Source organism: Ammospiza caudacuta, chromosome 20 (genome assembly GCF_027887145.1).
Source record: "Ammospiza caudacuta isolate bAmmCau1 chromosome 20, bAmmCau1.pri, whole genome shotgun sequence".
NCBI classification, from domain to species: Eukaryota; Metazoa; Chordata; class Aves; order Passeriformes; family Passerellidae; genus Ammospiza; species Ammospiza caudacuta.
In genome coordinates this window covers 10,201,098-10,215,186 of record NC_080612.1, presented here as the reverse complement: position 1 = coordinate 10,215,186, position 14,089 = coordinate 10,201,098, and the positions used below count along the sequence as shown (strand labels likewise).

Below are 14,089 nucleotides of genomic sequence, written 5' to 3'. Positions count from 1 at the left end.
CGCTTCCCTCGTGATTCACCGCCGGGTGAGGAAATTCTGTGCCCAGACTGGTAAAAATTCTGGGAAAAAAACAACCCTGTGGTGCCCAAAGCACATCCCTTATCCATTTTGTACAAGATGTGTCAATGTTCCAGAGGATTCCAGTGATCCTGAGGTGTCTCAGCACTGGGAAAAGCTCGAGTCACGCCTGGAACATCAGCCACATTTTGAGGTTTCTTTTCTTTTCTCACCCAATTCTTGGGAGGCCTGAGGAGCGACTGCAAGGTAAATGGTTTACTTTTGAACTCCTGCATGATTATGAAATGAGGAATATTTAAATGGTGAGGGATCAATGATTAACAGGGTGGTGTTCGAATGACTCCGTTCCTCACCGAAAACTGAACTGGGTCGGTCCCCAAATCGAATTAAACACAGAACAAAGACATGAAACCCAAGAGCAGAGCCTTGAGGAGCTCCTGCTGCATCAAAACAATATTTCAAAAATTTTCTCACTAAATAATTCACTTTTTATTTCCTATTCTGGGCACGGCTATTTGTTAAGTGCACAAAAGTAATTTTATCAAAGCAATTTGAAGAACTGCAAGATCCTAAATGCAAGGACCTCAGCTCCTATTTTTGGTACATTTGTAAAGATTTTAATTCTGAAAAAAAAATATGCCCACATTTAAATAAGGAATAAAAAATAAGCAGAGGAAAACCTAGAAAACCAGGGATCCACATGAAATTCTTGAAATCCCATCTCAGCAGCACAGTGTTGGTCACTGGTGCTTTTTTGGAAAAAATTACATCATTTAATTTAAAAATTAATTAATTTAATTTAAAATTAAACCATTTAATCATCCACTTATGTGCCACCTGATATCCAAAGGCATAATCTTAAATCTACAAATCTTTAAAATAATTTAATTTGATTTAAAAGTGAGTTCTGTGTCCCTGCAAAGCTCACAAACCCAGCCCAGAGACCCCTGGGTGCTGAGCCGAGGAGGGGAGGGGGAATCGGGGATGAATTTTGTGGGATCGGGGTGGGACCAGGCAGGGCCAGATTTGCATCACAATTCCTGCACTCAGCACCTCCAAAATCCCGCAAATTTCCCAGCACTACCGCAGGAGATAACCCCGGGATAATCCAACCCAATCCCCTCTGCTCCCTCGGGAATCAAACCCATCGCCTTTCAAACCCAGAATGTGGAAGGAGAAATTCTGATTCACAAGTTGTTTTCATCCAGAAGTTGTTTCAGAAACTCTTAATGTTAGATATTAAATTTTTGTTAGGATTCATCCTTATTCTTTGCTAAAATTTAATGTTTCACAAGGAGTTGAATCTGAGAACAGGCTCCCCGAAATTGCAGCAGCCTTTGGTAATCCTTAATTCACTAAAATTGTAACATTTTAGTCAAAACCATTATTTCTGTTCTAATATTACAACATAAAAACACCCATAAAAAATTAGGATTCACTGAAGAAACACTCTTGGTGCCTGTTTTCAGAACAATTACCTGGTATTTGTAATTAAACAGATCCACTTTTTCATTTTTTTAAACTCAGACCTACAATTTCTATCCCAAAGACAAATTCTAAAGCTCTTTTTCCAATAAATAAAACAAAACTCCCCATCTGTTTGAAGCAGCACATGACAGAAATTCAGCAAAGCTGCTCGAGGATTATTTTAAAAATTACACCAAGAACCTGCAGAGCCTGACTCCAAAACCTTCCAGTGCAGTTACAGCAAACCTGAGTTTAAATTTATTAATTTGTTTTTCCAAGAACAACTGTCAGCAGTTGCACCTCAAATGCCTTTCACCGGTTGTTAAATGATTTTTGGGTAACTTTACATCTTTTTTACAGAACCTTTGGAACTACAGAAAGATTTTTCTCAAAGGCACCAGGATGGAGCACCAACCCCAGAGGAGAAAAAATTGTATTTTCCTTGGGCCACCTTACAAAAAGTAGGAAGTTGTTTGATATTCCAGTCATCTGCATTTTTACTAATATTAAAATACTTATTTATAATGATTTAATAATGATATTTGCATTTCTGAAAGGCATAATTTTAATTTTACAAGGTCTTTAGGAGCAGGGGTTGTTCCTGAGTGATTGAAATTTTTCAACCTGTGCTTTGAGAGGTTGGGAACACTCAGGGAATTAATTCCAACTCTGCTAAATCCTCAATTACAGTCTCTATAATGCTGTGTCAGTGTCATTGCACCAATATCTGTCACACCATAAATTAGGATATAAAATTCCCATTTTAGCAAAGCATATGTGGATATTTGTTCACTTTTCCAGGGAGAAATGTTAGAATTCCCAAGTGCTTTCCAAAAAAAAGAAGCTGCCACTGTAGACTCAAATTTGGGAACAAAACAAATCCCAAACATTTGGGGATTTTTCATGAGTGAAAATTTGAAAGTTTATGGAAGTTTCTGATTAATAACCCTGAGCTGTTCTCAGACTGCTCCTGATGGAATTAAAGATGGAAATGAGAACCTCAGAGCAGCCAGCCCTGAGAGCAACTGGGATCATCCCAGGGGGATGTCAGGAAACTGGGAGCACTGGGGGGTCACAAACACGGGAGTTAATATTTAATTTCATTTCATTTAATCACAGAAATCCTAACCTGGAGGGAAACCAGAGCCCTGTGGGGGAGCAGGAGGTGCAAACAAGGCTGGACACACCTGGGGAAGGTGATGCAATATTGAGTCAGGCTCCACTTTATGGATAATCCCTGCAATATCCACAGCCCTCAGCGTGGAAAATCCCTGTGACTCCACACACTGGGGCAAACAGCAGCAGCTTCTGCCCAGATTCAGCTTTTTGGGCTGAAGGAGGCAGAGAAATTCATCCTTTGGGAAATGAGAGTTGCACACGAGGAGCACAGGGCAGAGCTCTGACACACAGCAGCAGATCCCGGGCCTGGCAGTGCCCAAGGCCAGGGATTATCTCCTGCTGCAGGAGAGGGAGGGCAGAGGCACTGAGGGATCCCACAAAGAAAGGGAACGTGCTGGGATGGGCTCCTCCCTGCCCGGACCTTCAGCTCCTTACAAACAGCTCATTTCTGTGGGTACTGACAGCCAGGCCAGGGGGGCAGGCAGAGCCTTTCACCTTCCCTGCACTGATGGAAAACAGCACCATCCCACCAACACCAACTGTGTGACGTTCCCATTTCTCCATTCCCCTGTGGCAACACCAGAAAAATCCATCCTGTAGCTCCAAAGCAATGAAACATTTAGGAACAGGCTCTGGATTTGGGGATTTTAGTGTTTAGGGTATGTTATGGAACAAGCTCTGGATTTGGGAATTTCAATATTTAGGGTATTTTACCCCTCCCTCAAAATTTCATTCCAGCACAGTGGTATAGACTTCTTTGGAAGTCAGATGTTTTAAAACCATTGAAAACCAGATTCCAGTGGAAATATTGTTATGCCACTGGCCAATTAGCAAAGCTGATTCATTTGCATAACGTGTCCTTGTCTCAACAGGACACCTTTCTTGGTGTGAGCCCTCTGAGCCTTCAATGGTTAATTTTTTTCCAGACAGTGATCTAAACTGGCTCAACGGTTAGTATTTTAATGAGCTGTCATTTCCTGTGCTGATAAAGATTCTCACAGTATTTAAACCATCCACTTCCCCGAGGCTGCAGCACCAGCAGGACCCTGCAGTGACTCACGGGGCTCAGCCTGAGCCTGACTCAGCCCTGCGAGCTGGGCCTGCCCAAAACCTGGCTCAGGGAAACCTGGGCCTGCCCAAAACCTGGCTGAGGGAAACCTGGGCCTGCCCAAAACCTGGCTGAGGGAAACCTGGGCCTGCCCAAAACCTGGCTCAGGGAAACCTGGGCCTGCCCAAAACCTGGGTCAGGGAGACCTGCATCTACCCAAAACCTGGCTGAGGGAAACCTGGGCCTGCCCAAAACCTGGCTGAGGGAAACCTGGGGCTGCCCAAAACCTGGGTCAGGGAAACCTGGGCCTGCCCAAAACCTGGCTGAGGGAAACCTGCATCTACCCAAAACCTGGCTGAGGGAAACCTGCATCTACCCAAAACCTGGGTCAGGGAAACCTGCATCTACCCAAAACCTGGCTGAGGCTTAGGGAAACCTGGGGCTGGGGCTGCCCAAAACCTGGGCTAGGTTTAGGGAACCTGGGGCTGCCCAAAACTTGAATCCTAAGAGTTGGGGCTGCTCAAAACCTGAATCCTGGGCTCAAAACCAAAACCTGGCTGAGGCTTAGGGAAACCTACCCAAAACCTGAATCCTGGGAGCTGAGACTGCCCAAAATCTGGTTTAGGCTTAGGGAAATCTGGGGCTGGGGCTGCCCAAAACCTGGATTAGGTTTAGCGAAACCCAGAGCTGCCCAAAATCTGAATCCTGAGAGCTGTGGCTGCCCAAACCCTGACTCCTGGGGTCTGGGGCTCCCCAAAGCTGGACCCAGCTCCCTGTCCAGCCTTACCTGGGACAAGCAGAGCCCCCAGCACCTCCCCTGGTCCCAGCTCAGCTCTGGGGCTGTGCTGTTCCCTGTGCCCAGAGCTCTGAAGCTGCAGAAAATAAATCCGGTTTATGGTCAGGTTTAACAGGGAGGTTTTGGGGTTTAAAGGTTCATTTTCTTTCTGAGATGAGGGAAGGGATCCTGGTGGAGGTTGCAGGGGTAAAACGGGCCCAGGTCTGCCCTGGTTCACCTGAACCCTGCTCCAAGGGCCAGGGCAGCCCAGGAGGCTCCAGGGCTTCTCTCCCTTGGGACATTCTGTTATGTTCCATCAGTGCTTTCAAAATGAGGAATTGCAACATCTCTGACCTGCCCGTCCTCAGCTCTGCTCACTGCTGCTCTTTGGAACCAAACTCCTGCTTGCTTTTTAAAGATTCTTTTTAAAAACTCAATTTAGGAGAAAAAAACCTTTGCTTATTCAGTTAAATCCTTCAAGCCTTTTGCAAATAAACTCTTCTAATTCTGTTGTGATCCACTGGCAGCCTTTCAACACCAAAGCTCCTCAGATTTCAGCCACATCTGGGTCCCTTTCAGGGCAATAAAGCCATTTTTGTGTGGGGCTGCTCTGCTGTGCTCAGGACACATCCCCAGGTTTTTCATGTAGGGAGGCTGTTGATTTTTCAACCAACAATGTCAATGGGATTGGTTTAACCTTCCAAAATTCCTCCCAGGAGGTTGTGAAGCCCCTGCCCAGCTCTCCCCACCCCAGGACAAGATTTGGGGGTTGTCCCTTTATCACTTCTTGCCTTGTGCTCTGAAGAAATAACCTCAACCTGTACTGTAAATTATTTTTGACTAAAAAAAACCCCAATAATCTTTAAGCAAACTTTCCAGTTACCTCAGTCACCATGATCTCATTTGTGCTTTTTTGGTGGAAGGAACACCACGCTCCCTTTACCAGCATCAACTGAGATTAAGCTGTAAGCAAAGAATTATGGCACAAGAAATAGCAACAAACTGGTTTGTCCAGGCAGAGCTTCCAGAACCTGGGACCAAAAAACTGCTTTTATTTCACTGTGCAATCACCCACAGTGCCCTGCAGAGCTGGGAAGGGGGAAGATCTCCCACAAAAGCCACCGGGTATGGGACACTTCAGGAGCTCTGATATTTTTGGGTGGATTTCCCAGAGTTTGTTGGATTCTCACAGGTAACACCCACGAGAAGGGAATTAAAAATCAAAGCAGCAAAATCTCACTGGGTTCTGTTTTAACTGCAAATCAGTTTATGCACTCAGTAATTAAGTGAATAATGAATCTTTTAGAACTAACAGGGCATCAGAGAGGCTGTGGCTGTCCCTGAAGTGTCCCAGGCCAGCAATGGGAGGTGAGGGGTGGGACTGGATGAGCTTTGGGATCCCTCCCACCCAAACCCTTCTGGGACTCTGATTTAGGTGGGAATTCTGGTTTTGCTGTAGGATCCAGCCCTGGGCCTGAACACCTCTTGCAGGAACAATCCCAGACACTCCAGCCCTGGAGTTCATCATTAACCACAGCAGAGGGAATCTGTGTGGCCAGAGTGGGATCTCTCCCTAAAAAAAGTAGATTTTTTTTTTTCTTTCTTTCTGACTATTTCCCACCAGAATGGATCCCACAGTTTAGTGGATGCTGTGTGCTCTCAGAACTACTTCTTCAGTAATTTTTTGGGAATTCTTCACCCCCATTTAAAGCTGCCCCTTCCCAGAGAACATCACCCTGCTCTGCACACTGTGAGTTCACCAACAGCTGGAGGTGAAAAACAGGAACAGAAAGATGGAGCAGCCAAAAACCCCACAGCACACGAGGTAATAAAGAGTTGAATAAAATCAGCAATAAAGCCTTGCTGAAGTGGAAGAACACAGAACAACTCCAGAGCATCTTCCCCCAGCAAAGCCCAGGATCCTGTCTCAGGCTCTGAGGCACCAAAAAACACCAAAAACCACCAAAAATCAGGAGCTGCTGGGACAGGCTGGGAATTCCAGCCCCAGGGAGCTCCAGCACCTCTGGAAATCCTCCTCAGCTTGGATTTCCACCTCACACCAACCCCACTCCTCAAACCCACTCATCTCCCTCATTCCCAACAAGGTTTGTTGCCAAAAAATTCTACAAAAATTTAAAATTTTCTGTAAACAGCTTCTTAATTTCCTGCCACGTTTTCTTTTCCGTTTCCTTTTTTATTTAATGAATAGAAAAAGTATTTTATGATCTGTTTGTAATGGAGACCTAGACAAAACTGTAAAATCAAATTAAATTATATTAAATACCTGATTATGGCAGGCTCAGGGAGGGACCCAGCAGCACCCAGTGACAATAAAAACAAGGTCTGCACTCTGAATCAGTTTTGCTTTTTGACTAAAAATCACAAAATTGTCAAGAAATTCTGTCTTATAAAATCAGATTTTCTCAGACTTTATGTCACAACTTAATCTTCTAAGTTCCATTTATCCTGGCTATCAGTATATTAATTGTTTTCAGGTATTGTGCTCAGATATTTCCTATTGTTTAAGAGCAACAGCCCTGACAAAGAAAGTCTAAAAGTCATTGTGGTGGAGAGGATTTGATTAAAATGAAGTTACTGCCCATGAAACAGAGCTGTGCTTTAATTCAATAATGGGGCTTTTAGAGCAAGGTATTGTTTAACATGTTTGAGGCTCCCCTCCACCAAAATTGATGAGGTAATGCTGGAGACAGCTTGAGAAAAGTCAAGGGTACCAGGACATTCCAAAAATCTCACTGTCTCCCAGGAACATTTTTTACCTCTGACATCAACCCTCCCATAAAAGCCGAGCCCAGCAGAGCTCCTGTGAATGCACTCGAAGTAATTCAATGCAAAATTATCTCCAAGACAGATGAAGTAGGAAAAATCTACTGGGTTTGGCTCAAAGCATCCACAGGAGAGTAAATCCTTGGAAATGTACCTGAGCTGGGGGCAGATCAAACTGTCTGCAGTGATTGATGCTGAGAAAAACTCAGGATGCTTGAAAGAAACCACATTTCTCTCTCTCCCTCTCTTTTTAAAATAATGTTCACAGCAACAAATTCATTTTGAGTTTTGGTAGAGAGCAGATGATCAGGAGTAATAAAGCCAGGATTTGTTCCATCAGTGAAATGCCCTGCAAGATTCTTCTGACACTCCTTTTCTTTTTCAGCATCACTGCTTGGAGTTTTGGTTTAAAAGGAATTATTTCCAGACATTCCTCCCCTGAAACTTTTCTTGAGGAGTGTGGTTTTTATGTGAAAATAGTTATTAGACTTTGGGCAGCAAAATATCCATTTACCCCAGAGAAGAGACCTTGGAAAAGCAAGCAGGAACACCTCAACATTTATTTTATGGATTTATGTTAGGCTGGATTCATTTTAGTTTTAAAAAACCCAAACCAAACCTTCTCAAAACCAGGACACTTTATCCATTTCTACAGAATTTAACAGAATGGGGATCAAGCTCCACACACCAAATTTCTCATTCTGGTGTTTTATGAGTGATCTGATGTTGTAAATGTATGAGGTACTTCCAGCTAAGGAGGATTTTTATTGTCAACCTTAAACACTGCATAAAATCTCAGGTTTTTAATATGGAACCACAGAATTCTATTATTTTTTCTAGAAATACAATTTTCTATAAATGTCCTCATTTTTAACCATAGGATCCCACTACAGAAACCCAGGGCAGACACCCCATAAATGCAGAGATGTGGGAGTGGAGGGGCTGAATTTTGGTTTGGGGTGAAAGTTCTGAGCTGATGCCACAACCCTGAACCTCAGGGCCAGCAAAGCCCTGCAGGGCTCCCAGCCTGATGGGTGCAGGCATTAATTAATGAATTAATGAATTAATGAATTACTGAGCTGGGAATGACTCACCCGATGAGGGCCACCATCTGCTCCACGATGTGTTTGCTGAAGGTGATGATGACAAAGAGTTTCTGTGGAGGGACAAGAGCAGTCACACAGAGCCTGGAGCCACCTTGTGCTCCTTCCCCAGCAGCTCCTGCCCACCTTTCCTCCTCTCCTCTTTATTTTTCAGTATTTTCAATATTTTCAATATTTCAGTATTTTCAATAATTCACTATTTTCAGTATTTTCAATATTTTCAGTATTTTCAACATTTCTGTATTTTCAATATTTTCCGTATTTTCAATATTTTCAGTATTTTCAATATTTCAGTATTTTCAATATTTCAGTATTTTCAGTATTTTCCATATTTTCCATTTTTCAGTATTTTCAATATTTTCCATATTTCAGTATTTTCAATATTTTCAATATTTCAGTATTTTCCATATTTTCCATATTTCAGTATGTTCAGTATTTTCCACATTTTCAGTATTTTCAATATTTTCCATATTTCAGCATTTTCAATATTTCCCATATTTTCAGTATGTTCAATATTTTCAATATTTTCAGTATTTTCAATATTTTCCATATTTCAGCGTGTTTAATATTTTCCATATTTCAGTATTTCAATATTTGCTATATTTCAGTATGTTTAATATTTTCCATATTTCAGTATTTCAGTATGTTCAATATTTTAGTACTTTCAGTATTTTCCATATTTTCAGTATTTTCAATATTTCAATATTTTCAATACTTTCAATATGTCAGTATTCTCAATATTTTCAATATTTTTTATTTTTCTCCTCAGAAAAGAGGCAGAAGAGAATAAAAATCTGTTCCCTTTCTGGCCCTGTTTGCTCACAGTTTGCATTTCTTGCTGTGTTTTTGCTGCCCATTCTCATCCTCCCCAAACTCCCATTCCCAGAAGCTCAAGGTCACTTTACTCCATCAACAATGTCTGAGTGGAAAAACAGCCAGAGAAATTCACAGCCCCTCACACAAACACACCACAGAGGGGAAAATAACCCTGATTCACACAGAAACAGCAAAAAAAGAGCTTTGGGCACCTGTGTTAAAACAGAATTATAATAATAATCACACTCCTAACCCTAAGCGGAAATGTATCTTAAAATTCTTCAAAAACAACTTAGCAAAGTAATAAATATGAAAATCTAACCTAGCAGTTTTACCCCTAAATAAAAATCAAACCTGTAATTCCAAATATAATATGTAATATTTAATCCTTTAAAAACTATTAAACACATTAAAAGACAAACTTCAAACACAATTTCAACCTTAGAAAAAAGTCCATGATTTATCGAATAAAATTTTACACAACAGAATAACTCTTAATTTCCTACTAACTACAAAATCATTAACACTTAAGCAAATCAGAATAAAAAATGGAGATGGAATTGACAGAATTTGAGTAAGGGAACAGGAAAGGAGTCCCAGGATGGCACTGGGCAGTCACTTCCTGTCTGAACATTGCATTAAAGCCTTTTCCATGACTCTCACATTTCCTAAATTCCAAGTCCAGCCAGATCACTCCAAAAAATCAAGGCTGTTGCACAAGGGTGTGCTCGAAAAAGAGAATTAAATTACAAAATCATGATTTATCAACTGTACAAGGCACTGGGAAATGGTTTTTCACTTACATGGGATCTGAGTGTGGAGCACTATAAATTACACAGCAAACACTGTGGTAGCTGAACAAGGCAATTAAAATAATAAAAGGAATATTAGCTGATATTATTTCACTTTTCTGTGCTGCCAGGACACATTTTAGCAACACATGGATTTAAAAGCAGAAGAAAATTCAGCTAATACAAAAATAAGTGTGGAGAAAAAGCTGTTTTATCCCAAGAAATGGAAAAATTTCCAAATCTATTTGTTGTTTTCTGCTTAAGCACTGGGCAAAATAAAACAACCATTTAAAAAATGATGGGAAGAGAAGAGCTTGTGTTTAGGGCAAAATAAAGATTTTAAAGCAGCCTGATGAGGCTGTAACATGAAATATTTTTTTACTCAAAGCTTCTGCAATTTGGATGGGAGTCACAGCAGAGATTTGCAAACAACAGAGGCAGAGAGGCTGCAAAAACCCAAACTCAGCTGAAAACATCCCAAACACAGAGAGAGCTCCAGCCCTGACCACACCAGCAAATCCCCCAGGGAACCAAAGCCCAGCTCTCCTCGGAGCAGGGTGATGCAGCTCCAGGAGAATTCACATTTTGTGCAAACAACTGCACTGTCAAACTCAGCACATCCCACCTGGGACACCAGAACTGCCCCAAAACTGCAGCAAATCCACCCAAAGTGGGCTGGCCCAGCCCAGGCTCGCCGGGGTTTTCTCAGCGAGCTAAAAAGGGCATTTCAGAGTGCAAATGAGGGTTTGGTACCAAAAAAGAGTTCACTGCTGGAGCCCTGGCAGTCTGGTGAAGGCTGTAGGTAAATACTTTGGCTAACCACCAATTTCCTGAGCGGGTCAGCAGCTATAAATTACCCACTTGCCTCAGTTTGGAGCAGCCCAGCAGCTCCTTTATTGTAAATCCTTTGCACCAAATTAATTTCCATGACTTCAAGTCGGGCAAAGAGACTGCAGGATTCATTCCCAAGTGACACAGGGGAACAGGCAGGGAAAAAAATCAAAATTTCAAAGGTTTCATCCCCCAAAAACACAGTGGAACAGACAGGGAAAGAATCAAAGTTTGAAAAGTTTCATCCCCAAGTGACACAGTGGAACAGGCAGGGAAAAAAATCAAAATTTCAGGAGGTTTCATCCCCAAATAACACAGTGGGGCAGGGAAAGAATCAGAGTTTCAAAGGTTTCATCCCCAAATAACACAGTGGAACAGGCAGGGAAAGAATCAGAGTTTCAAAGGTTTCATCCCCAAATAACACAGTGGAACAGGCAGGGAAAGAATCAGAGTTTCAGAGGTTTCATCCCCAAAAAACACAGTGGAACAGGCAGGGAAAGAATCAGAGTTTCAGAGGTTTGAAGGGGCAGCACTTGCCTGGATGTGCATTTTTATCACAGCTTTTCCAATCAAGGTTGCACCGAAGAAGGTCCAGAAGGGAACCAGAAAGTGGCCACAAGTGATCCCAGCCAGGTCAAACAGGGGGTTTGGGATCTGTGGAGTGCAAGGGAAAGAGGGTCAGGAATTGCAGACACATTGGATGGACAGGAACACCACAGAGGCTGGAATTCTGAAAAATGAACAGTTTCCCCTTCTCCAGCTTGATCCAAGGCTCTTGTGTCTCAATAATTACAGAAATGTTGATGTCCCACCACAGAATTTCAGTCTCTGGGATTCAGCTAGACAATGTCCCAGACAATTCCATCCTCAAGGTCCCTCCTTACCCCTGCATCCTGAAAAAAACTAATGAAAAGTTTTCCATGTGAAATGCACAGAAACCACAGCAAAGCCATTCTGAGTGATTTATCAAATTTTCTCTCTGACAAGCACATCACTCTTGGAAGCCAGAGTTTCAACTGATCCCCAGTGATTCCAGCTGAGAATCTACATTAAAAACTGGCATTTACAGTCATATGTATCCAGTTTTAAAACACTGATTAGATTTTATTAAGCATATGCATTTCATTTAAAATTAAAAGAATTTTTTATTATTATTAAACTGCTGGCCTGACTTTTGGTATGGTGATACTATCTGTAAAATATTTTTGAAATGAAATCAAGAAAGTGTCTGAATTCCAACCTTTCCCTGTCAGCCTGGAGCACAGGGGCAGTGTCTGAGCAGGGTCACTCCCAGGAGCAGCGTGGTACTGTTGGGCTTTTGGGATTTAAAAAATGGAATAAAGAGGGTATAAAGAGTTTTGTGATTAAAAAAAAATGGAATAAAAAAGGGAATAAAGATTAAGAATAAAGGACACTCTGCGCCAAGCCTGCAACCTTTGACAAAGGGTTGCACTGGACTGCTGGAGAGCAGAAATTCAGATTTATGAGCAGCCACAGCAGCACCTGCAGAGGGAGAAATCTGAACTGGGTTCAAACCACGGGTCCCTGAGCAGGCTCCACCTGCCCTGCCCACCTGGGGCAGCTGCTGTGGCCACAGAGCTGGGAATGGTTGTTCCAGAACATTCTGCTCCTGGAGCTGGCAATGATTGCTCCAGAACCTTCTGCTCCTGGATTGGGAATGGTTGTTCCAGAACCTTCTGCTCCTGGAGCTGGGAATGGTTGTTCCAGAACCTTCTGCTCCTGGAGCTGGCAATGATTGCTTCAGAACCTTCTGCCCCTGGCAATGATTGCTCCAGAACCTTCTGCTCCTGGAGCAAAGGCTGCTCCAGGCTCTTCTGGGCTGGTTGCTCTGAGGGATTTTTGTTGGTGCACAGAACATTTCAGTCCCTGCAGGCTGCTGTGGGTGCAGAATTTACTCAGCACATCCCCAGCAGGGTTTTCTCTGTGCTTGTTACTCAAAGTTGCCAAAAAAAGGCCACAAAAACAAGAGGGCAAATTCTCACAAGTCACAGCGAGGAACTTGGGGCTGACTCTTGCTTTGTTCCTTGCCCAGAGCTGCCTTTATATAGAAATAAACTCCAGACAATCCTGACTTCCTTATTGCCACTAAACACCATGACAGGCAGTTGACTTCACTGGACAAGCCTGCAGAATTCTCATTTCCATTTGCTGGGGTTTTTATGCAGCATTTTGAAGCCACCACTTGAGAGACAAGGACCCACAGCTCGGACAGCCATTACCACTTCACCAGCAAATTCTCATAAAATACACATCAAACAAAACTGCCTGAAATGCAGGAGGAAGATCACAATTACAGGGGAGGCAAGCAGAGGAGGGACCTGGTAGAGAAGTCCTGAGATGCCCCTGGGCTGGTGAGGGTGCAGATAAATTCAAGGAGAACACTTGGAGGGGGTGCTTTCCTTCCCCTGGCTCACCCAGAGGTGCCACACACAGGGACAGCTCTGCATTCCTGCTTTTCCAAGGCTTCTGGAACCTTCCACCTCTCCCTTCCTCCTGCAGCTGTTGTGTGAGCACGTTGAAAAACTCACGTTGACAAACTCACACTCACAATCTCACATTGACAAACTCACATTGACAAACTCACGTTGACAAACTCACACTCACAATCTCACACTCACAAAGCCCAGGTGTGCCCTGGTGGATCCTGATCCCTCCCCCAGCCCAGGGCTGAGCAGAAGAAGTTAAACAAATGTTTAAATACCACTGAGCAGGAGCTCTGGGTGTTTCCAGCCTCCTCTAAAGGTGTTACAACCCTTTCCTCCATTCCTCCACCTTGGCCACTCCCTCACCCCTGCCAGCTCCAAGCCGTGCTGGTGACAAGGACAGGGGTAGGGACAAGGATGTGTCAGAGCAGGAGCAGCTCCTGGGAGGATTTAAGGAGCAGCTTGTAGGATAAATCACTCCAAACATGAAAACATTTGTGAGGATTAGTGAGCAGGAGCTTTATGTCAGCAGCTCTGGTCAGATTAATTCCAACACAGGTTACCCACACTCAGCAAGCAGCTGGCTGTGCCATCTTTACAGTTTAGGAAAGCAAGAGATGCTGGAAAAGCGTGGAGTGAAAGCCTCAGAGCTGGGTGATGTTGTGGTTGTTCCAGAAAAATGGGATTGGGGTCCCACACTCTGCAGTCACATCTCAGTTTGTGTGTGGGATGAAGAACAAGGCTCACCACTCCTGCCAGCTCCAGAGAGAGAGGTAAACCTCCAATATTATTTTTTTATTCAGGAAGAAGAGCATTATCCTACTAAAAAACTAAAACAGCATCACTGGAGGTGCTCCTTTCACCTCTTGATTAAAAAAGCCATGAGCAGTTTG

General features: G+C 43.1%; 1 protein-coding gene across 1 annotated transcript in view; it reads right to left on the bottom strand.

Annotated features, from left to right (window-relative positions):
• VMP1 (vacuole membrane protein 1) overlaps nt 1-14,089 on the bottom strand; it is a 62,111-nt gene that overhangs the window by 3,901 nt on the left and 44,121 nt on the right. Inside the window, exons 9-10 of the mRNA XM_058817609.1 lie at nt 11,290-11,406; nt 8,306-8,367 (exon numbers count right to left, since the gene is read on the bottom strand). Of these exons, the coding sequence (XP_058673592.1) occupies nt 8,306-8,367; nt 11,290-11,406 (179 nt within the window). The remainder of the gene's footprint in view (nt 1-8,305; nt 8,368-11,289; nt 11,407-14,089) is intronic.